The 26,128-nt window shown below is 35.3% G+C and overlaps 1 protein-coding gene across 2 annotated transcripts; it reads right to left on the reverse strand.

Annotated features, from left to right (window-relative positions):
* Positions 1-14,956: 14,956 nt before the first annotated feature.
* LOC140751650 (uncharacterized) lies at positions 14,957-17,421 on the reverse strand. 2 transcript variants are annotated; one of them, XM_073085628.1, is made up of 5 exons: positions 17,277-17,421; positions 17,035-17,167; positions 16,529-16,717; positions 16,224-16,317; positions 14,957-15,893 (listed from the first exon to the last, which is right to left on the reverse strand). In XM_073085628.1, exons 1-5 carry the CDS (start codon positions 17,324-17,326, stop codon positions 15,439-15,441), a joined length of 921 nt encoding a protein of 306 aa, XP_072941729.1. In that variant the 5' UTR covers positions 17,327-17,421; the 3' UTR covers positions 14,957-15,438. The 2 variants fall into 2 exon arrangements, with proteins under 2 accessions (XP_072941729.1, XP_072941735.1); XM_073085634.1 differs by lacking the exon at positions 16,529-16,717 and having other exon boundaries at positions 17,277-17,419.
* Positions 17,422-26,128: the final 8,707 nt, after the last annotated feature.

Genomic DNA, 26,128 nt, shown 5'->3' on the forward strand with positions numbered 1-26,128 from the left:
GGCTAATTAGGGTCGACAAAATGTAATTATCTTATTTCGAAAAGAAGAGAAATTACGCTAAGTATAGGTGCTTAACGTAGAATGTTAAAATCTGTTATAGCAAGTACTTTTTCTATATATATATATATATAAATTAATGTATTTATGTCTGTCTGTTTGTCCTTAACGCATTAGTACGTCATTCGTCCGATCGCCGAAATTTTAGGATGTTATTGAGTTCCCGCGAAGCTTCTGGCATTGTACTTCCATGTTAAAAAAGTATATATGTAATGGGACCAATTTTATTTAATCACTTGCCCGAAGAACTAAAATATATTAATATAAAACTATTTAAACATAAACTTAAGAAATTATAATTAAGAAAATGTTACTACACAATTAATGAATATTTAAATGATTAAATATTCATTGTTAAAAATGACATTGTTAAAAATTTACTCTATAACATATTTTATAAAAGAATTGACATAAACATAATTAATCATTGTAATACCTACTAATAAACTATAATTTTATATTTGCATGCTTTTTAGCAAAATAAGAGATCATTGTATTGATTGAACACTTATTGTATAACTTTATTTGCAAATAAAGACTGATTTGTTTTGATTTGATGTGATGTTAAAAGAATTACGTATGTATTACCTAAGTGTACTGAGTTGAATAAAAATATATGTGTATTCGCATACTTTTGGGTCCGATAGGTGGCGCTGGTGTTAAGATTTTCTTAGTTGCACGACAACGTCTGTAGGAGTCTGAACAAAAATAGTGTTTATGTTAATGGAAGTAGTAATGCTAGTGTGACGACGGTATAACGTGATAACAAATAGAATAGATATTCTAGATAAGATCGATTACAGGGGCTTTGTTGATATATCTACCTATCCACTTATGTTGTTTGTAATTTGTGACTGAGTTATAATTTTATGCGCTTCTTCGTTAAAGATAGGTATCTGGATCGGTTCAAGCTGGTTTTATCTGTAAGAATGTTAGAGTCTTATTAAGAAGATTTGACAATCAGTATATAAAGCTGCTATTGTGTCGAAAAAGAATGTAGCTAGTTTTAGAAAAACGACAGAACAATAACGCAGATTTCAACTTCAATTAAATTTATAATAAATTGCTTTAAAGATTGAAAAAGCCTATAAGCCGACCCTCGCCGCTCAAGTACTATTTGCTCACCACGATTCATCCTATTAAGCCGCTGAATAAACTCATTATGACTGAATACCCGAAAGGATCCTTTGAAACGATATTAGGCCGCATTATCCGCGTTTATTCTCGTCCTTGATTAGCACCGTATCATTTAGTCCTGTAGTAATTATAGTAGTACAATAAGAACTATACTTTACACGCACACAATAGAGTTGAAAGTCGCGAGAGGGAAGGTTAAGGCGGCGCCTTTGACCGCAAGAGATGAAAGCACCGCGTGACCATTTATCATTGACAAACACAATTGTATTGGGACGCTCAAGAAATCGGTGGACAAACAATCCGCGATTCAAATTTTAGTAGCCTCACAGTTCTTTGTTCCGTTGCCTATTGTTATCCGTATTTATATCGAAACAAAATTTGGTATCAAAGAAGTTGACTGATTTAAGCGAATAAGGTTCTAAAAGCAGTTATCACAGTGATATGAATTTTGGTCTTTTTTCTTAGCTCCTGTCTGTTTCCAAGGTGATAGAAGATTATTATAAGCCCAGTTATTTTAAGCTATATTTGTATACGAAATTAAATAGGTACTACTTGCTTATCCTGAGGATGCGAAGGTAGTATGACACGGTCTACTTACCCGCATTTGACCGCCGTAGACGTGGGAGCAGATGATCTTAACTCTATCTTTCTGAGTATTGTTCTGAAACCGTTGTCAAGACCATTAGAAATACTCGTATTTATATGATAAACATTAATAACTAAAAAGTAATAACTTTATTTTATTACTTATATAACGAGTACTTTGCTTCTTTTGCTTAAATAGGTAGGCAAATTTAGTACCTTCAATATTTAAGAAAGTATAGGATATATTTTTTATCTAATATCTAGGAATCTGCCTGAGCTAGATACTCGTATATTTAACATCGGACTTATACTCACCTTACTTGCACTCTATTCAGTTTTGTACCTACATAAAATCTCACTTTTGTGTCTTATTTTTCATTTTAAAGATTGCAATGTTATCAGATCAACACAATCACTGAATGATTAGAATAAAGTTACTGAAATTTCGACTGATGAAGTTCGATGATCACTGACTCAGTGATGTCGCAATGTCTCATATAAAACTGCTAAGGTTGTTTATTACCTACTATATAGGTATTACAAAAAATCTGATACCTATGTGGCTTATTGATTTTGACTTTTTAAGCTTTAAAATGTATCTACATACTCGTACTATGAGTTGGTTAGCTGACTACAAGAATTTAACAAAATTGTTGTAGGTACCTAACCAAAATGGTGACCCTAAATCTAGGACCCTACCCTAATTGCCTAGATCATATTACATTTTAATGTGATATTACAGTCTAGGGGGTCTCTAGGACGTCGGGAGGCGGCAGGAGACTCCGCCCCTCCGGCTCGTCCAATCGCGGTCGAGATGCGTTGTCCCCGGAGATAGAGACACCATGTCGCACCAACTTGTTAATTACGATCCATAATTACGTCAGAAGGGACGCGCAGAGGGTTCTAGGTTCGATCCCGGCCAGACATATCCAAATAATGAATTTAGATATATGTTCCAGGTCTGAGTGTTATAGTATTATTTGTATGTGTCCTTGTCCATAATGTCCATAGCATCTACGATACCGGGAATCCTAGGACTAGACACCAGTGGAATCGCGGAGCAGAAATCTTTTTGCACCTTTTTTAATCTAACCTAACCTCACCTTATCTGAAGTTTGAATACAGATGCCCATGAACGGCAAGCCTACTTACCATTAGCTGGACAGCATGCTCATTTGCTACGTCTAACTTATAAAAAATCAGGAAAGTAAACTGTTGTATTTTCTTTGTTCTACTTTTGTTCATATACTAGCTGTGCCCCACGGTCTTACCCGCGTTATCAAAGTAATTCTAACGTGGGTGAAACCGCGGGGCACAGCTAGTTCTAAAATATAAGTAGCCTAAGTTACTCCTTATTACATCAGCTACCTGCCAATGAAAGTCCCGTCAATATTGGTCCAGCCATTTCAGAGATTAGCCGTAACAAACAGACAGACAGACAAAAAAAATAAAAAATGTTATTTTGGTGTATGTACCCTATTCATAGGCATGTAGTAAAAAGCGGTTATTTCAATATTAAAAACAGACACTCCGATTTTATTTATATGTATAGATTACATCTAATAAATTTTCCTAAGTATTATGGTGATCCTATTCAAGCCAGGTGCATACTCAATTGTCTTAAGAACACTTGTCATCATAGATTCAGGGGAGGAGGGGAAGGAAGTAGAAATAAATATTTATTAATTCTTGATACCGATGTGCTATGATAATAGTAATATTTTTACATTGTAATACTCAATTTGTCATGTTAAATAATACATAACTGAGTTATGAATATTTAGGTCCATAGTCTATTGTAATAGAATAATCAGTAACTGACACTTAATTTATACCGTAGAATAATTTTATTATTAAAGGACTTGTACTTTGAATTAATTTCATTTGTTTATAACAGAGTCGTATCATAGATCAGACATTACATATTGAATTAAATAAGTAGGCAAATTCAGTAAAATGTGTGTGATCTCTGCATAATTTTCAAGGTACTTACTAATTTTTAAAATAAAGATATGTGTTACCGTTTTTAGAACCAGTGTGATAAGACAAAGGTGGTAAGGTGTCACCTTACCATCTGTGGTCGTGACCACTATAAGTGCCTTTCCTACTTGTATCAGCTTTATAACAACGGTGCTAAGTTACCATTTAAGTCATATTTGAAGAGTGCTATAAGTTAGAGATACCAATATTAGCCTAAATAGTGATACGTTAAGTATGAGATAAGTAGAGTTATTAATATAAGACTAAGCTACGAGTAGTCTTCTAGGGCAAAATGTTTATGATGGACTTCAGGAAGCACTTCTGGTGTTTATCTACCATTAGATCACCGTTTTTTTGTTTACGAGGGGGAAACTTTCAAAAGGTACCCAGTGTCGTGGGAGCGTCACGGGGTTATGTGGGATTCTTACCGCACTAAAACCCCCCCTGGTGGCCGTCCTCAGCGTTGCCAAGAGGACGCCGGGATCTACTATTAGATCACCTACATGCTCTTATAACGTGAAAGTTGTCATCCAATGAGCATGCTGTCATTCAGTGGTAAGTGACCACTCTCGTCCATGGACACTTGTAATGAATAGCATTATGCCTATAAGGTTGGAGTCCAACCTAAGAATGGTAACAGATGCGTTGTTATCCTTGAGGACTAAGTCGGGACGCCCTGTGTTTCCTTTATCATACCCTTCAAATCAGATCATTGCATTACTACACTACTATTATAAGGCAGAAATTATGTAGCTGTATTGTGATGCCTCCGTAATCAAACTTCAAAAGTTCTTTCTACCCTCAAACGTTTTTTTCTTAAGTTTCCATTGCCCAAAAAGACATTAGTACCTACTATAATAAAATACCATATAATTAAACCAGAAAATAGATATAGAAACCTATTTGTTCAATCAAATATAAACAATTTGAATATATAATTCGGTAGACTAATTAAGTCGGTTCATACAGCAACCCAGATGCCTCTTTGAATAATTTATTGGCGGTAGTAATTATGCACTCATTAGGCGCCGAATTATCGAGCAGTAACGGCACATCATGCAAGTCAATGCAGAGGCGATTAGAGCTCCCGTTATTAGAAATTTAAATAAAACTACTGTGGTATATTTCAAGAATATATGAGTTATGAATATTTGAAATTTATACGATCAGTAAAATGCTAGGATGTTTAGTTAAACTTACAACGTAAGTATGTAACTACTTACAAAAATGTAAGTTAGCAATAAACTGCTTATCTACTTAAGTTCTAATATGTATACATAGATTAGTAAAGATTACTCACTCCTAACAAGAAATGTACCCAGTTTTGAGAATTGAATTAGTTGCGTAAAAAAGTTTTGCCACGTCTCCGTGCTAAAATATGTGAAATAATTATTTATTTATTATGTAAATTACGCAGTATTAGTTATTTATTCGTAAACTTTCTCTAAAAATGTTTTTATTTTTCAAGAATTAAAAAAAAGAACTACTATAATAAGCCGTTTGTGGCTTCATTTAATTTCAAGGCGGCGAAGTATCTTTACTAATCTATGTATGTATAGTATGTCGTTAAAAGTAAATAATAATGCTTAATATAGATGCTATAATTTATTTTTAGTATGTGGTCAAAATGTAAGGTACTTCGTTTTTTGTTAATTGAAAGTGTTATGACTGTCTCTGGTTTGTTTCTTTAATTATGGAGATATTTGATAGTAATCTATCTATGTGTTGTCCTTGTAAGTTCAAGGAAGTGCTTTTAGGACATTTATATTTATCTTCTATCAGATAATAGACAATAGCCCACTTAAATATTGTCTGTTGTTAGATTAATAATTAACTTTCACAGCTTTAATTGGCTGCCATCAGGATTGGTGCTTGAACTTTTAATAATAAATATTTATACAGGTAGCAGCTGCATTAAAATCTTCGCCCGATACCTAAATAATAATTAGCCTGCCCTTAGCACCTCGGTCGGTGTTCGAGAAAAAAGACCGCGTCCAGTCTCGCTCGCGAACCAACATAACCTGTAATTTGGAAATTATTATCTAACACATTGTGCCTTTCTGGTTATCCCGCCGGTCAATTTGCCGTTTTTATGGCTCCCACAGAGCCGCGGTCTCTAATTATCTCTGCCACGATCGCGGCCCGAGGCGAGATCGCATCTGTAACTCTGAGAAGTGCACCATATTACCGCGCGCCACGGTCCAAAACATCCCAGGCTAATCGCTCCCCGCTTAGAAACATGAGAAAATATGTTTGAAGGGGTAACACGTCCGCGCCAACTCTATTTGTTTTACCGCGAACTCTAACAGCTTTAATTATTTCACAAATACGAACTACAAGATGACAATCGTGCGGCTCGCAGTACGTCAGGCTAATTTTCTTTCACATTAGCGCACAGTAGTCGGTTTTTTAGAATGTAAAACTGTACGATTAACATATCGACATATATCAGAAGATTAAAGCAATCGATTCAGCATTTATTAAAGTGCCATCAGACGTCTACCTTGTTAGTGAAACACTACTATAAACCGTCAATATTTCCTTTTTATACGCCATTATCTATGCATGATGTCGTAAATTTAAATTATAATCGGTAAGTTTTAACGCCCAATTTTTAAATTAGAGAAACGAACGGAGCGGGGAAATAACTAAACGTTCGAGAGCGATTCGGCACTGGACGCTCGTATTCTATTAGAAAGGACTACTAATAAAATTAATTTATTTCTCGATTACTGTTGTAAGTGAGTTCAAAAAGGAGCCGCGGCGTCGCGTCATTAATCATATTAATTAAGACGAAGCATGAGCGCCTTTGTTCGCGGTGCTTTCGTTAAACGAATCGTCTTTACGCCTCAAATTACGGCGATGTCGTGCAATAGGGCAATAATATTTCTGTAAAGCATTTGCATTATAGTGTCACTGCGATGCCGTGACAGGCGGCGATAAGTCGGTTCCGTTTCGTTTCAGCATCGCCAATCGGTCGATTGGTCAGAGACAATATTGTTTAATGGAGCGTGTGTAAGCTCGTCTTGCGATTTACTTGTTTTATGTGTGTAATCGAATAATTGCAATGTAGAAATTTTTACAAGCGGCACGCGGTCACGATTAGCTGCGCTCGTGTTATTAGTCGATCTTATTGTTTTTATGAGATTGATGAATTGAAAGTGCGCGAGAACATACCATGACTGACAATAACGGCTCGCTGTAATTAATATTTTAATTGAATTTACTTGATCGTAAACTCACTAGTACCTGCTGTTAATTGATTTCTTAATATTTTAGGTGTGTGCTGTAAGATCTATTTTCACTTTAATATTATTGAATTTTTAGACTTAACTAGTTTTTGCCCGCGGCTTCGCCCGCGTTTAAAAGAAAACAATATGACACACTAATATATAGAAAACTGAAAATTCGTACCTTCATTGGAATGACAGTGGCGCCATCTGGCGAAAATTGGTCGTACCAACTCTGAAACCTTCGTGGGCTCACGGACAACAACTTTACTAAAGATCATCACTTGATCAAATGCATAGTTTACGATTCAATCCTTACTAATATCGATTAAAATAATTGTTTTTTTTGGTCCAAAAGATCTTTTCTCCGATAAATAGATCTTAGATCCCATCCCTAGTTCCCGAAGGAATTCCGCGATAAAAACTATCCTATGTCCTTTCTCGGGACTCAGACTATCTTTGTACAAAATTTCATTAAAATCAGTTCAGTGGTTTAGGCGTGAAGAAGAGACAACCAGACAGACAGACAGACAGACAGACAGAGTTACTTTCGGATTTATAATATTAGTAAGGATTTTTAACAAACTCGGATAAATGATTATTATTATTTTTTTAATAATATAGTATAAGTATAAGTGGATACTGCCGCCCATGGACATCTGTAATCAACACCAGATGGGATTAGATTAGATTAGATTAGATATTTCTACCTGAGGTCGGAAAAGTCCCTATGTCTCCTTTACCAAAACCTACAAACCAGAACACAATAGTTTTTAACACTGCGATTATGAGGCAGAAATGAGTGTGGCGGTGGTGCCGCCGGAGTCGAACCACAAACCAACTTCAAGTTCTACTTATTTTCCTTTAAAAATGTGTCGGTTGTTTGAAGTAAATTATTTTTTTAAAGTTTTATGTATTTTTTTGACTTCTACATCGAAGCATAGAAAAGCCATATTATACCTATAAAAGTACCATTTTTGTGCGATATAAACAATCTTTACGTAACAAACTAAATCGTCTTTGTTCATCGTATTCACGCAGACATGTCGACGCCACATTCTTATAATTCCTATAATGTGCGTCACAAACTCTTCCAGTATCTTAAGTACCTATGTACCTAAATATTTTACCTTTAATCTAACTAAAATACTTGAGGTACAAAATTACGTTTACAATGATACTTTTAAATAATTGCTGTACTTTACCTTAGGTTTAAATAACACAAGTAGCATATTGCACATATAGCACATATTCGATGACAAGTCAGCCCATAGATAAAACGTTAATAACTATTAGTGAAATTCAATATAGTGCATATTATGCCTGTATAATACTAGCTGACCCAGCAAACTTTGTACCGCGTCAAAATCTATTTATCAAATATATTTCATATAAAATATGGCCTATGTTACTCGTAGATAGTGTTGCTTTCGAATGGTGAAAGAATTTTTAAAGTCGGTCCAGTAGTTTTTGAGCCTATTCCTTACAACCAAACAAACAAACAAACAAACAAAGTTTTCCTCTTTATAATATTAGTGTAGATTATTACCTGTTGTATAAAAACATTTCATTACTTAAATACGTACCTTACAATCAATTTAAACAAAACAAACAATTTCTCATGTATTTTCCAAGTTAATAGTTACCTTGTTTTTGCACAGAGCAAGCAACAATTTATTCAAGATACATAGGTATTATTGCGGTACAGTCTACCTAATCTGTATAATTAGTTGTTTGAATAATGTTTGTTTTCTCTCGGAGGTCTACGGCCCGTCTTGCAATAATGGACACGTTTATGTTAATGAGAAAAACTGCAGTAAAACCAGTCATTTGCTAAATAATTGAGTATAACGTTAGTGCATAATAGTTTTTAATGTCATGTGCGCAATTTGCCACTAATGAGATAAAATTACTATCAAACAAGTGAATAACTGAGTTTTCAATTTACCTACACCATAGGTTCTTAAACTTTCTTTATTTGCAACTTTGAGAATCAATTTAAAAATAAATTTTATTTTATAACTTTACAGTTGACGACCCGCGTGGTGAAGCGGTCACCATGCCGGTCTGACACGCAGAGGGTCCCGGGTTCGATCCCCGGCCAGACAGATTTCTAAATGATGAATTTAAATTTCTGGTTCTGGGTCTGGGTGTTTGTGTATTTGTCTCTGTGTATGTCCATAGCACCCACAATACAGGGAATCCTACTGTGGGGCTGTGAGTGTAGAAAGCGAATGCGTTTACAGTTTATCAAAACGGCTATTCACAGCAACAGCAGCCCTGCACGGTTCAATTTGCAGTTGTGCACTCTTGTTATTCCGAAGAACTTACAAGATGTAAAATGAGCTTCCTACCGAGATGTTCCCAGAGCTCTATGACATAGGGTTCTTTAAGAAACGTGAACGAGCTCTCTTCCAACGCCGGTGTTGCAATGGCGAATTCTCTGGTGTTACAATTATCCATAGGCGATGGTGACTTTCCGTCCGCCCGTCTACCTCATTGTTATGTATATGCCTCATGGTGCCAATGGTCTTGTGATTTTAGCTTAAAATAAAAATAAATATAGTTTAAAAACTACAGTACACGCTTTTATAGAAATCATAATAAAAAATATAAAATAAACTTAGAAAATTTTCAATGAAAAAATGTATTAACAACAAAAAAAGATATATTTAATTATAAAAAAAGCGTGGGGTGCACACTCTCGGTAGTTATCAATATTTTACTGACAGATATGAGCAGAAGGACCAACACTTTGATATTTTCAAAAGTACACTGCTGTTCACTTTTAGCATCCACAAAACGTCATAATTATAAGGATGTATGTTGATCTCTTTCTGCTGATAAACGGAGTTACTCACTGACAAACATACAAGTGAAGCTAATATAAAGCGTGTAAAAAAAAAACCAGTCACCGCCATCCAAACTTCTCACCATTTCTCTGGACCCTTATCCTGTAGGATTCCAGCGCCCTCTAGAGGTTATACCACTTTGAGAAAGACTGATCTAGTCGTATCGCATGTTACGAAATCTAAATGCCGGTTACCGTGTGATTACGAGTGAAGCGGCGAACGACAAATGATGTATCACGCACACCGCGGTTATTAATTCAATGAAGAATTATATCTTTATCGACTACTGCAAGAGAAGTGACCACACTTACGGATTTTGATGGATATGTCGTAATTTTGTTTGGGTTTTTAAAAAGTTTAAATCGATTTTTAAATAAGAATTACTAACAGGTATTAACGTCTAAAGTATTATATTTGTAATTCACCATTCATTTTGAGGCTGTGACCACTGACCATAGAATATAATGTAGGTAAAGCGTACTCGTATATTGTAGAATTGTTAAATTTTTGCTTGCAGCTCTAACATTGTTATACCTACTTACTTCTGCCTTAGGTATAGGTATAATCAGTAAAGCTAATGTTATAAATTTTAATTTCTTAAGTACTTTATCTCAGTAATCAGAAATAAAAACGCATCTGTGGGAGATCTCTGGTAAGATCCCTGTTCTATAAAATGTATTATAATAATGCCTATACAATTAGTTATAAGTGTTAACCCTGACCACTTAACTACAAATAGGTTACATTGTTTCTTCTATAACACAGAGAAATATACTTATCATAACGTTCTGCTTTAGTACTCTACACTTCTCACTTGATCCTCATGCTCATTTATGGAACGAAAATATTTACTTGAAAACATATACATGTACCTAAGTCGACATATCCTGGATTAGTTATAAATTAATATATTTTAAAAATATTCTAGGTCTATATACATCTACACAAGCGTAAATTAGGAAATATTCGATTGCGTAATGTAGAAATAATGTTTAGTCCTACATATAATTTTATTTACTCGGAAAGACCTCCTTTACTTTGTACATGGAATCCCTATTTGCAAGTTAATATTCCTTCCCTATAATTATCTCATATTAGGCTCTATTAGTGCATACGAGGTTCTATCAATTTAATACGGCATATGAATAATCGGCATAGACAATGCCACCGGATTACGCGTTACTCAGTGGGAATTTCGCAAACATACTCGGTTTGCATGATGGTTAAGTTAGGGGTACTACATATCTGGAATTCCCAGGATTCCCTGAAAGAAGAAATATAAATCATTTATTTTTGATAGGTTAGGTTAAACTTAACTTAAGAAAGAAACTTAAGTTATTTTATAATATAGTAGAGAAGGTAAATCGAGTAACTTAAAGTACAATATTCCGTCTCTTTCATTGCTTACTTAAGTTTTTATTGATTCCTAATTGATACACGAATAAACGACTACTTTTTCCTGTTGAAATATCTGGTTGACAGTTTAAGCTACTTTTTTTTTTGTTGACGAGGGGGAACCTTCAAAAGGTACCCGACGCCGTGGGAGCAACGATGGTTTATGTGGGACTTTTACCGCACTAAACCCCCCCCCCCCCCCCCCCCGATGACCGTCCTCAGCGCTGCGTAGAGGACTCCGGGATCTCCAAAGGAACACAACCGGAGTCCTCTTGGTGCGTGGCCCCGTCTGGCTCCGCCCAGATGCTAATGAAGCTCGCCACTCGATGTGGAGCGTACGACGGTATGAGGTCACATATACCATCGTTCTTCCCAGGGTCGCTAGCCAGGCGGTTAGAGCTCCCACTCTTGCCGCCCGCAACCCCCAAAGCCCCCTTTTAGTCGCCTCTTACGACAGGCAGAGGATACCGTAGCCCTATTCTGATCCCGGATCAACAGGGACAACAGCTCCAGCTACTGAAGGAACTAAAACAAATATTTATGCATAAACCTAGTAAACGTAGTTTAGTTGGAAACCTTTTCAGTCCTGTTTTAATTTCTTTATCATGGTTTACCGATGTTTACAGTGTTCTTTCCCTGAGATACGTTTACTTTTTTATTTCACATGAACTGAAGTCTACTTTCTTTTCACGATAGTTTTATTGGAGCGTAAAAGCGGATATCATTGAGATCTATTTACATTATATGTAGAATAATTATAGAAGAAAGGCAGTAATAGCCTAGTGGTGAAGAAACCCGGTCTCTCGATCGAGGGGTCCGAGGTTCAAATCCCAAGCACGCACCTCTGATTTCTTTTCTTTTTCTGAATTATGTGCGTATTAGAAATTAATTATCACTTGCTTAAACGGTGAAGAAAAATCGTGAGAAAATCTGCATACCTAAGAGATTTATAAAAAAAACTCAAAGTCCACCAATACGCACTTGGCCAGCGCGGTGGACTATGGCCTAATCCTTCTTCGCGCATTCTGAGAGGAGACCCGTGCCCAGCAGTGGGACAATAACAGGTTGATGATGATGTAGAGTAATACTTATGGATAATATGGATAAATATTGAATTTAATGTCTTCAACTAGAGCCTTCAGTTACATTTCCAAAATTAATATAAAATTATATATTAACCAAGTTTGAAAAAAGAAGGTCCTATATTAAATTCGACGCAGATCTAAGTTTTTATATGTCCTACGTAACTATGTCACATATCTTTAATTTAAACATAATTTGATAGTGTAAAACTCTTAACTGTTAAATTTGACATTAAGGTTTACGTGTAACTCCGAGTCCGAATAGCAGTACCTAATTATTCTTGAAATCCTTACCCGCTTTCCTTAAACCATTGCATCATTTGTACTGTTTTATTAATTTTAAGCGTCAATATCTGATGATGACTCTCTCCAGCGATGGAAGACGTAACTATTCAGTACTAATACTAGATTATGCTCAACTACTTTAATGAAATTTGAGGTTGCTGCGATAGTAAGTACAAAATTAAATTAATTCTGACTCTGATCTCATCAAGTTTAATATTTTCAGTTCCACTAAACCAATAACGCATTCAAACTTAGCACTCAGAGTGCAATACTTGTTTGGCCGATTTGAGATAAAACTAATTTCCTATTTGAAGATGATAACTAGGTATATCTATGGACAATAGTAATTATTTACCATCAGATCCTACAAACGATCGAGTTATAAATATCATAGTCGCCGTCCCAGCATTACATTATCAAAAAGTTACAACAGATGGCACTATTAGCGTATTCTGTGGGCCGAGTGTGAGTTTTATCAGGCATTTACTTTACTATCGCGTTTACGTCTAAAAACTCAAATTGTATGAAATCTTAGTCAGCGCCTCTAGCGGAAAGTTACGAAAACAATAAGTGCGAGTGCGAGTTTTATTTTGCATTTCGGTTAACGCAACTAATTTCGTCGTGACGTGATTTAACTATTGATGTTAAGTATTTTGACGTTTGAGCATTCATTCGCGAGTGTGAGTTGTGTTTTGACAGTTTGTGTACGTAAACTCAACTATTTGTGTTAAGTATTTCATTCACTTGCATTTCATATAGTGAAACCAAGAGTTACGTATTTTAAGTTAAATTTGTTTTTTGTTTATTTGTTTAAAATGAGTTTTTTCGTGTCGGATTTGTTGTTAAGGGGTAGAGCAAGCCGTAGTTTTTTAGCCTGGAGGATGATATCGGTTGCTCAAGCGCAAGATCAACGAAATTATATGCGTAGGCAAAGAGCGTCTTTGCGAGCGTCTGTTAACGTCCTAGAAGATCTTAGTGATATAGAATTTAGAAATAGATATAGGTTGACGAAGGAAGCTTTCTTATCTTTATGCGAAGACCTACAAAATTTGACAAACTTGAAGTCTACACAACGTGTCAGTGTAGAGACAAAGGTAAATGTTTTTTTGCAGTAGATATTTTTAAAAAACAATGGTTTCAAATACTACTAGATTTCTCACTTATAATATATAATATGACTTATTATTACAGGTTCTTGTTGCGTTATTTTTTTTTGCCACTGGCTCTTATCAGAGACCGGTAGGGGTGGCCAAGGGTTTGTCGCAGAAAATGTGCAGTGTGTACATACACCAAGTGACTCAAGCACTCATACACCCAGCAATGTTACGGAAACATATAAATTTCCCTACCACCCCATCTGCAAGACGAGTAGTTATTGATAAGTAAGTAGAAGTAAATATTTCCTACAAAAAAATCTTCATAATTTCTACTATTTTTGTTTTTAGGTTGATTATATTATTTGTTTCAGATTCTATGCCAAGTTTGGTTTACCTGGCATTGTTGGTTGTATTGATGGCAGTCACTTTAGAATATTTTCACCACCAACAGAAGAAGAGCAACTTTATTATTGCAGGAAACATTATCATTCGATCAATGTACAAATGGTAGGTATATGTATTTCTGGTAATAAAATTATATTAAACTTATTATCCCACAGGGTCAGTGAATCATATAAAACTCATTTATTTTCCAGATTTGTGATAGTGATTGCCGTATTACAAATGTTAATGCGAAGTTTGGAGGTGCCAACCATGACTCATTTGTATGGGAAAATAGCAGTTTAAATAAATACATGCAATCACTGCATCAAGGTGGTGAAATATGTTGGCTTTTAGGTAATTATTTTCATTTTTTTTTATCGTACATTACTCTCTTATTTGCTTTAAACTGTTAGTGAATTGGATGCATTTCAATTAAAAAACTATGGTAAAATGTTAAGCCAATAATGTATTGACATAATGCAATTTTTAAATATTACAGGAGATTCTGGCTATCCGCTTCGCCCATGGCTGATGACCCCATTTTTAAATGTTCAGCCTAATACACCCCAGGCACTCTATAATCAAAAACATGGCACAGCCCGAGTGTGTATTGAAAATACATTTGGAAGGCTAAAAAATCGTTGGAGGTGCTTGTGCAAAGACAGAGTTTTGCACTATAAGCCTAAAAAATGTGCCCAAATCATTGAAGCGTGTTGTGTGCTCCATAATATGGCAATCGATTTTAATGTACCTGAACCGGATAATATTGGTAAACCTATTTTCTTATTATCCTTAGAATTGAAAAGATTTTGAAATTTATTCCCGAATGTGTAAATTACATGTAAAAAGTAGTAAGTAATACAATTCTGACATTACTTTATAAATATTTTATTTTATAGATAACACTACCGAAGATGAACCAGTTGAAGTTATAGAAGATACAGGTGGAAGGTATGCAACGGATTTATTAAGAGGAAGAGCCTACAGAGATCGATTAGTATTAAGTTTTATACAGCATAGTGATTAAAAATATATTTTTTAAAATAACCTCCATATTTTAATTTTATTCCTTCATAAATATACTTTAAATAAACTAAGAACACATATCAAATAATCAAATCTTCTACTAAATTAACATAACAAAATAGAAATAATTAATAAAAATAATGATAACTGAATGATATCTATGCCTACTATATTTTTATATACATGTAATTATCTCAAATAAACTGTGAATTTTATGTTTATACAATTGAATCAAAATATGACTGTAATTAAGGATTCAGTTGACTGAATAAGAATTGCATACATAACAAAAATGTTATGAGCCAGGATCGATTTACATAAATAAGCTTCAGTCTTTGCAGAGTTTTGAATTACTTATTTTATGTAAAACATCCACAGCACTTGAGGCAATCTCTTGCCATTTTTGCTGTGTCTGCAACTCCAATTCCCGAATTCTTAATCGTTCCTTTTCTAATTTAATCTCCTCTGCATGTTTATGGATAAGCAACTCTCTCCATTCATCATCAGTATGGAGAAAGTTTTGTGCTACCCTATCCATAAGAGTTTGGGTCCTCCGGTGCCGTGGAGAACCAATGACCCTTCGGGATGTCCTTCTTCTCCGACCACGTGGGGTCTGACCCTGCTGTGCTGGGACTCTTGATGGTCCTGGTGGTGGGGTATCACATACTGCCTCCACTACACGTGCTGCATCCATTACATTTTCCTCTTCCACTTGTGTGGGGGGCACTGAGGCAACTGTCATCTCTTGGGATGGTCCCGGCACATTCCAAGGCTCAAATGGATCTGTAAAAATAATGTTACATTATTGTACTGCTAAATAGCTAAGTATGAACTGAAGAGTGTGAATGTTACTGTACTTAATTGGAGCCTCTACTCTACTATTAGTACTATGAGTAGTGATTGATAGAAATATATGTTAGTTGCCAACCTGCTGCCAAATGTTTTCAAATCGCCTATAATTCCTGATGATAATAGTAAATGCAAACAAGATCACCGAAGAGACAGCTGTTGATTGTGGTCTATAATATATTTCTTCAATCCTAACATATAGGTAGGTAATAGTTTTATTGACAAAGCTTTTTTTGTTAAATATCCAACATTAAAGAACTTTACCTATGTTAATAATTGGGCTTTCCTCAGCTGGCTCAACAGCAGTATGTGGAGTTGGTGTTAACGTCAGAGTGCGGTCTGGGTCTTCATCTTGTGCCTGTTGTTATAAAAATATTATTTATTACATAATTGCAATAATATCATTATTTTTAGCTGATAAAAATATTAACTACCATTCCCTTTTATTGTACATATTTTTACACACAGAAGCAAAATAAACATAAACAAAATGGTGTAAACAAAGACTTCCTGAGATGACCATTTATTAAGTAATATAGTAGTAATATATATAAGTCAGAGAACCACACCTGTACGTATAAGCCAGCTTCAACCACATCTGTAAACCCAGTAGCTGCTTGGACACCAATTATTTGCAAAACCCGGAGCTCCAGGTTGCTTAGCTTTGCCTGTAGCGCAGGCCCACCACCAGTACCAGAAGCTGCTCTATTTATCTTAGCAGACTTCTTTTTGGTGTTATTTTTTAAATCACTCCATACCTTAAACCCATGCATAAAGCAATAAATTATAAATGTACTTTTATTTTTTTATAATATAGGAGTACCAAGCAAGCATGCAGTCCACCCAATGGCATGTGGCTACTACTGCCTATGAACAGCAGTAATCAACCCTAGATAGGCTTAGATATTACTACTTGAGGTCGGCCACAGACGCGCCGCCACCCCTGAGGACTAAGCTGGACCGCCTCGAAAAAATATGTACCTAATCCCAGAATGCATAATATTAAGTATGAATTAAAAAAATAAAGTAGAAGTCAAGCCAATCATGTGTAATCAAATTAATAAATTATGCTCACCTTTTTCCACTTCTCAGTCCCTTTACTTCCTCCTGTGGGATCACCGTTTAAAAGATGGGTGAGCTCTTCCCATTTTCTTATATTTGTTATCCTTCCTTGTGGGTTTTTTTGTGGTTTGTTTAAATCACCGTGTCTTAAACAAAATATAGTTTAAATTAATTGCTTGTGCATACGATGACGCTCCGCATGAATATTATTATGGATTCGAAAACAATGCAAATAAAGAATTACTTCATACTCACTCTGCCATATAGTTCACCAACATTTCGAATTGAGTCGCACTTGTTTTCATTGTTATAATAATATATATTACAATCAAAACTTCAAAAGAATGCAACAGGTTGTTCCTATGCACGCCAAAGCACTTGCAAAAAACGGGCTTGGTGACGCACGACGCTGCTTTGTTTATGTTTTATTCCCGTTTCTTTTACTCGTAGAGTTAAAAGTGAAATAGTGCTATTCTGACGTTGAACATAAAGCATACAATTTTAAGTGACGCTTATCTTCCTCGTAGAACATGTGTTAAGATTGACTTTTTGGTTTGGTTACTTATTCCGAAAATAATACGAACAAATGAAGAAATACATGAGTTACATGCTTTTCAAATGTAACGGAAGAACTATTTAATTTGTTTGGGTTACTGTCGGCGAAAAAACTGGCGCTTCGCCGACACTCAAGTTTGACAACATAACAAAAAGATGCGTACTAATTTCGAAGTGAGCATACCAAATTTTTTTTCGACAACATTTTGATAACTCGCACTCGCTATTGACATGCTTACTGTCAACCTTGAGTTAACTCATTAACGTGATGGTGAAGTTAATTGATTTTATCTGTCAAACTCACACTCGGCCTACTGATGACAAGATGAACACGCAGGGCAAAGTCCCCTAAGGTACCTACTTATTATAAAGAACAACTACACATCAACAAATAATATTGTACATCTTATAATAATCTTTACAATAACAGTTATTTCACGAAATGTTTTTTTATGAAAACCAACCGCTGTTATTTATTTAAACCTCACATTTATTAAGTATATTTGTAACTGTCATTTTCAATTCAGGCAGATTGCGCCCTCCCGTAAGGCTTTCGAAACTTATTTGCGATTATTTCCGAATTTCATTATTGCGTTATCATTTCGTTAATAACGAACCTTAAGAGACGCGATTTGAATTTAAAAGCGTTGTACATGAGGTTTATTTTGTGGTGAGGCATTTTGAAAAAGTCAAGGAGATGAAACATGCCGCCACCATTTGTCACTACCTTCGGAACGAGGTGGCGGACTAAAGTACTGGCCCGCCCTGTTTGCACCTCGGGCTCGACCACTTCTCTTTTTCTGTAAGGACTGACTCCACTGGCCAGTTTCGCACGTCATTTCTGCAATGCATGTTAAGGAGTTAATTAATATTTAAATGGTAGAGCTTTTCGTGTCTTAAATGCAATGATATTTCCACACCAGTGTCCATATTAACCTTCTATGTATCTTTATATAAATATTTGCCACAAGTTACAACCTTCCTTCGTCTTGCCTTAGTCTCTAAAGGGCGCATTTGTGATCTGATTTAGATGGAACGAGTTTCATTATCTTTAGGTAGGTATCTGTCGAGCGGTAGTAGCCAATGACTATCAGATGCATATAATTACTATTTATATACTTACTAGAACGCATAGCGGTGTGTAAATAGACCTCTATTATAAGAACATGTAATCTACCTAGATTACGGGTTCTTATGAGGGTCAGTTACCTACATACATAATATAAGTAAGTCAATGAATATACTAATTTTAACATGGACGCCGGTATCAGCACATTGTTAACACGTTAAAAAAATCGAGTGGAAATTGTGCCAATGGAGACAACCCCAAAGACACGGTGGAATGCGAACTTAATGGTTTCGGTTTTGGAACCGTGGCCAATCACTCCGTCATCAAAATTAAGAAAACATTGAACGTGGCCCGTTCGCGACCATCAGCCGTCGGAGAAAAACGGGACTAATGTACGCTACCCGGTGGCAACTGATCGCTTTAACTTTATAATTTACACGACACTTTGAACTTACGTAATACGTAATAGTTGGTCAACCGGGCTATGTTCATTGCTCGGTAATATAAGAACGTTTACATCTAGGCGGCCTTTTTATAGTGATAAAAGTAGCAGGGCATGTAGTCGACCTAAAGGTAAGTGGCCTCTGGCCCTCTGCAGCTAAGGTAATAGGTATTGAGTTGGAATCATATATTAGTAAAGATTACTCACTCTTAACAAGAAATTGTAACCAGTTTTAACAATTGAAATTGTCACTGTCAGCTATTTTAGTCAGTTTTTAAATCATTTACGAATGAAACTATATTTCTCCGCACTTTTTTTTCGATTTCGTGTTTTGCACCATCGATTTTGTGTTTTCACCACTTAACGGCACATGTCGGCATTGTTCCGCGTAAATTACTCCATGATAGCCATTAAATGGCTGACACAATTACAAGGCGGTGAGATATCTATACTTATTTATGGTTGGAATGCCTCGGATAAGAATGTGTGTTTTAATATCTTTATATGTATATATATATTTCTTAAGTGCGTGTGAATGTCACTGAACTCCTCCTAAACGACTGGACTGATTTTGATGAAATTTGTTGTGTGTGTTCAAGGGGACTTGAGAATGGTATAGATTTACAATTTTGTCCGTGGGAAAAGGTTTTTTAATTAATTTTTTAATTAATTCGTAAGTAGTTGTTGATTTTGGAATGTTTCACATCGGATTCGACAGACTTCGCTACCATCGCATACCATCAAATATTCTATCTATTTTTCAAACCCGTAAGTGATAAGGGTTGTTCACCCTTAACATTTTTTTTATTTATATGGCAACACAACGTTTGCCGGGTCAGCTAGTATATATTTATATCTTTAGAACAATAACGCTCGTGGCTCAACACTGCTGAATAACAGCCGAATAAAGGCTGAAATAGCTGTGGCGGTGGTGTTTCCGTAGTCGAAACATAAAGGGTTCTACCACCTTCAAAAAAGGGAGTTACTTATTTAGTGTACGAGTACCAAAATATGTATTGAATAACAGGAAATCAGTTTAACTAATACCTCACTTGTACGTCTAAGTTTTACACGTATGGTTTATAAGAAGTAGATAAAGACTTATTTTAGCAAAACAACTACAACACAAAAGGCCATAGGTCAGGAAGACTATAACCATAACTAGAAGGTGGGCTATTTCCGTCACACATTAATACAACAAAAAATGATCAAATGACGAAATGTCATGTTTTAGGTCACGCACGTGTAGGTAGATAGGTATTTATTCCTAGAACAGGGCTCAATAGAGGTAGGTACGTAAATTATATTCGGAATCGAAGCGATGAATCACCTTTATCAACCCATTTTTGTACCACTGTTGGGCAGCGATCTGTGGTGAAAAGGATTCAGGTCATTGGTCTCTACGCTAGTCAAAAGCAGATTGATTGACACTTTTGAAAACTTTTTTTAAATCTCTTAGCATGAAGGTTTCCTTACCACATTTTCCTTCACCAATAAAGTAAATATACGCACTGTAGTGTATTAGTAAGTACGCTCATAATTAGACACTAAACATAGATACGAGTACTAGTACGAGTACTGGTATGGCGTGCGGTATTGGTACGCATCTGGCGTCATCGAGTTAGCTGTCAGTTGATCTGGTACGTCACTCTTAGTGTGGACGTCGTGGGGGTAGGACAGTAGTGAACCGATTTGTATTATATTTGTACTAACCGAACCAGTACACGCTCCACTTCAAAAAATCGGATATGCAATTTCAAACCAAATTTTAAACCGCTAGACTATCATTGCTTTTATCTCTACATAAAAATATAAAACTTTATCAATATAATAAAGTTAATGTTACTATATTAAGCCCATCGGCGAAATTACAAAATAACAGTACCCAAACCGTGAATCAAAACAAACAATTTTGTAATGAAAAGCCCTGAAAGAAAGCGAGTTTCCTAAAACAAAGCTGTGTTTGCGTGTAAACACGCAGCCCGCTATAAATAGTAATTAAATAATTTGAGCCACTAATACGTAGATTCGAGTGGCGGCCATTACACGCAAAACGCCAAATCATTTACAAGAAAGCGAGAGCCCGCCTTGTACTATTTACATAATTTATTCAGGGCGCAACACTAGCGTTGCAACTTGTGAAGGGCCGTTGAACGTAAAATATTTTATTTGTATTTATTTTTCCATAAAAATATTTTCCATAAAATGTTATATTTTTATAAATATGGCACTAAGGATGTATTTTTAGTGATGAAATCATAAGTTTTTTGGCATGTAAAGTTACATTAATAAAGTTTTACATTTTAACTTTCATAAGTTATACCTATGTTACAACTTACACGTGTATTTTATATTATATGTAGAATATTTAAAAAAATAATTTATTAAATACATTTTGGTAAATTACCTCTGCTTTGCTATTCCAGATTTTAGGATAAACAACTTAATAAAATGATAGTAATTTTCAATATGTAGAAAAACATCCATAGAGAATATTATTATATAGTGTTTCTATATATTATAGTCAATTTATTTTTTTCTGCAATAATTAAATTTTTTATTTAACTTGAAAAAAGAACGGATGAACAAACACGAATACGATTTCATGAAATATTAAATTTAAAAATGGAGACCTTGGTCATTTTAACTTATAGAGCCCTAAACTTATCACGCATCGCGAGTTACAACGTTGTTCGCTTAATCCCGCGATACAATCTCCCAAATATTAAACTAATATTTAGGCAACGCTTTGCCTGGAGCCGCCTCATTTGAATAAGGTACGGTTCCATCCAGTTAGATTGAAATCATGTCTCATATAATAATATGAGCTACTAGTTTAATAATAATTTGGTAAGCACTTATTATTTCATTTACCTAATTTTAATAATGTTTTAGAAACACTTATTTAAGTTTAATAATATTAGATTCAATTTTAGCTACAGGTTAGGTACATCAGTACAACTTTATTAAAATCGTTATACGTTTATCAATATATTGTATTGTTCTTTCCATTTAAAAAGAAACATTTTGCTTATTTTATCAGTAAGCTTATTCATAAAAACAGGACCACACAGTAATATGAAATATCAGCACGAAAACTTAATACGTACCTACTACGTGCTACAAACATATTATAATAAAAATGTGAATCACGTGACGACTTTTCAAATACAATTCACCCAAACGCAACAGTGAAAGCGTAGCTTAAGCCGGTCGGGTGTAGCTGTAAATATCATAATCATAACCCATTAGCCAGCTAATGCTATGTCTCCGCGGCGGCCTTTGAGCCGGCTTTATTGCTTTGCTATTAATTGTGAACATCCATCCAGAATTAATGCCGATATACAACCTCCGCCTTCCGCGCTATCGGCCCTAAAACCCAAAATATAACTAATAAGCTCCGATAATTTGATCAATAGAAATTGAAATCAGACCTTGCTTTCAACTTTTCACAATATCAATGAGGCGTTAATATCACATGTAGCGTTTTATTTAAGTCATTTCTCTTTATACTGATAAGTATAATACCTATCTATTGCATACTAACATTTCTAAAGTTTGTAAATATCACTTTGTCCTATATAGAATTACGTATCTGCAGCATAAAAATCAAAAGTTTAAATCAACATCGAATAGGGTTGCAGTTATCTTTTTTTTTTCTTGAGGGGGAAACCTTCAAATGGTACCCGGTGCCGTGGGAGCGACACGGGGTTATGTGGGACTTTTACCGCACTAAAACTACTTCGGTGGCCATCCTCGGCGCTGCGTAGAGGACTCCGGGATCTCCAAAGGAACGCGACCGGAGTCCTCTCAGCGCACAGCCCCGTCAGGCTCCGCCCAGGTGAGTTTGTATCACCATACCGTCTGGTGTATACGACGGAATGCGACCACCTTCCTTCCCGCTCCTTCTCGGGGTCGCTAGCCGGGCGGTTCGAGCTCACACTCTTGCCGCCCGCAACCCCGACAGCCCCTTTTATTCGCCTCTTATGACAGGCAGGGGATACCGTAGCCCTATTCTGTTCCCGAAATTACAGGGACAAGGTTGCAGTTATCTATCGATCGTCTAAGGTAAACTTAGAAAAATCGACAAGAACATAAAAATATATACGGTCGAATTGAGAAACCTCCTCTTTTTTGAATTCGGTTAAAAATAAAAATGTAGAGCATAGAATGAAATACTTAGCTTAACGAAAATGACGAAAAAATAGATACATTACCTAACAACCTGCCTATACTATAGTTAAATGTAAACAGGATAAATGTGCCACATAATTACACCAATAATATACCTACTTCATATAGACAATAAGATATAATTATTGGAGATGCCATACCAGGCAAAGTTTATGAATTAGGAGTCGATTGGCTTACACTATCATTGACCGATAGTCTAGCTGTCTACATTTCTCTTGTAGGTAACGTAGATAAACGAGGTTCCTGGCTAGCCCAAACTCGCTCCAGGCTCAATTAATGTTCATGAGAGTATCCTGTATCATGTTCTGTGCAAGGCGAAGGCGGTCACGGCCGCCCCTTTCTACTTAGCCAATCACACGGCCTGTCTCCGAGATCAGCCTGTGTCGCACCGACATTTTAGCCTTGCCTGGTCCATGTGATAAGCGGAAAGCGAGAATCAAACATATGTCGTTTCAGGTATTTTGAGACAGAAAATTGTCATGAGAAACGCAAGATTGACTTTGTTCTATTTTTTCTACTCATACAGAGACTTTGGCTGGTTACAAATTGTAAGGTATTTTCGGAAAATATCCAGTATTTTTTAAAACATTAGAGTAGGTACTAGTGACGACGAGTAGCAAATTGTGTAGAAGTAAAAGACAAATAGATTTTCGAAAATTGTGTAACTCCAAATTAGTTAACACATGAACCATAGCGTTCAATATCATAGAAATACTTAATTCTTCAATTAAGCAGCGCTGTTTTGATCCAGTTTTAACCAGTTTCAAAAGTCTGTGATGTAAAAGATCCCCGCTTGCCGCTTACGATTCGTCCCTCAAACTATACATAGCTTTCATAATCCAATTAAGAATAATTGTCGATAAACTGACAGGGCCGATATCGATTTATTTGGTGATATTTCAGCGTCGTTAATAAATGTAAACTGTGTAGTTCTTACTTAGTAGACACAAGAACATTCAATACCAAAAAAATATTTAATTCTTCATTTAAGCAGTGCTGCAGTTTTAACCAGTTTCAAAAGTCTGTCACGTAAAAGATCCCCGCTTATCGCTTACGATTCGTCCCTCAAACTATACATAGCTTTCATAATCCAATTAAGAATAATTGTCGATAAACTGACAGGGCCGATATCGATTTATGTGGTGATATTTCAGCGTCGTTAATAAATGTAAACTGTGTAGTTCTTACTTAGTAGACACAAGAACATTCAATACCAAAGAAATATTTAATTCTTCAATTAAGCAGCGCTGCTTTGATCCAGTTTTAACCAGTTTCAAAAGTCTGTGACGTAAAAGATCCCCGCTTGTCGCTTACGATTCGTCCCTCAAACTATACATAGCTTTCATAATCCAATTAAGAATAATTGTCGATAAACTGACAGGGCCGATATCGATTTATGTGGTGATATTTCAGCGTCGTTAATAAATGTATGCTTGTTCTTGGCGTTTGATTGCACGTCGGGTTTCCATTAAAGTTATTCGAACGACCCACCAACAGTATTGACAGCTTGTAATCCGATAGTGATTTATGTGATTATTGTATAATGCCAAAATAATTTGGCCCCAATAATTATATTAACATTTTTGTCGTAATATTATTTGTATAATGTTTCACAACATCCTGTACGACTTGTTTTTTTTTTTGTATCTTTTAAAAAGTGTTCAGATTATTTTATTGTACAGTCACATTCATTGTAATACTGTATTGCGTTACTTTAACATTATAAATATCAATTATTAAAAAATATTTAAATAAAACCTTTCACTTGAAAAATAATGCTGGCCATATATTTAATTGGCCGCAACGTTACAATCGTCATAAAAAAAAAAACACGAGGATTATGGCGGGAAACGGCAAAGAAAAGGACGATGTATGTCTTAGAATTGATTAAAAAGGACTAGCTGGATTCAAGTTATTGATGATATCCCTTACATAAGCAATTGCATTAACGCTTCCATTTTTTGTGAGAATTGTACGGATTACTTAATTAATAAATGTCTCCTTTATAACTTTGCAATATTTATATGGAAGTAGGCAATGCGTTCTCATGATGCAATCCTTATGTTAAATAGTCAAATCAAGTGTAAATATTTATTCAAAACTAGCTGACCCGGCAAACTTTGTACCGCCTCAAAATCTATTTATCAAATATATTTCATATAAAATTTAGCCTATGTTACTCGTGGATAATGTAGCTTTCGAATGGTGAAAGAATTTTTAAAATCGGTCCAGTAGTTTTTGAGCCTATTCATTACAACCAAACAAACAAACAAAGATTTCCTCTTTATAATATTAGTGTAGATAAGTGTTTTAAATAAGTACTTCTTTTTACGCCAACAACTTAGTGAGTTTTTATATTGTTCTGCTTTCATTTATTGATTACGAAAGAATTAAAGATAGTTTAAGATGCAACGCAAACGCAAAATAATGTAATTCATGGAATAAATCGAAGCCGTAAATATTATATTCAGATTAACTTCAAACGTTGTTTTGTACTTATTGTATAGATTACATACTTGAGATTCTGAATACTTGTTTAGCGTGATCTTAAGTTACGTGCAATAAAGGCTAACATTGTGGGATGTCAGCCAATATCGCGCATGAATGTTGTAATGTTGCCTATATCAAAGCAGTGTTGCCAAGTTTATTGTTTTAAGAGTAGGCTAGGTTTAATGTTTTTTGTTTTACGGTTTATAGTGCCACATACGTTTCATCACATTCAAACATTAATTGGTAGGTATAATTAGAAAGTCAACAACTACTTTAAAAGCATATGAAATCCCACATTTACAAAAAACTACTTTAATTAGTTTAAGTAAGTAATTGGCTCCTGTCACCATCTTTATA

Source organism: Epargyreus clarus, unplaced genomic scaffold (genome assembly GCF_041222505.1).
Source record: "Epargyreus clarus isolate Ecla_fem2 unplaced genomic scaffold, WU_Ecla_fem_2.2 ptg000003l, whole genome shotgun sequence".
Taxonomy (NCBI): Eukaryota; Metazoa; Arthropoda; class Insecta; order Lepidoptera; family Hesperiidae; genus Epargyreus; species Epargyreus clarus.

Bases quoted from the DNA above. Each gene is read 5' to 3' on its own strand.
- LOC140751650 (XM_073085628.1), bottom strand. From the start codon at position 17,326: ATGAAAACAAGTGCGACTCAATTCGAAATGTTGGTGAACTATATGGCA. The intron at 17,168-17,276 runs GTGAGTATGAAG...ATTTTGTTTAAG, and splicing joins TTGGTGAACTATATGGCAGA to ACACGGTGATTTAAACAAAC. The intron at 16,718-17,034 runs GTGAGCATAATT...CATGGGTTTAAG, and splicing joins GGACTGAGAAGTGGAAAAAG to GTATGGAGTGATTTAAAAAA.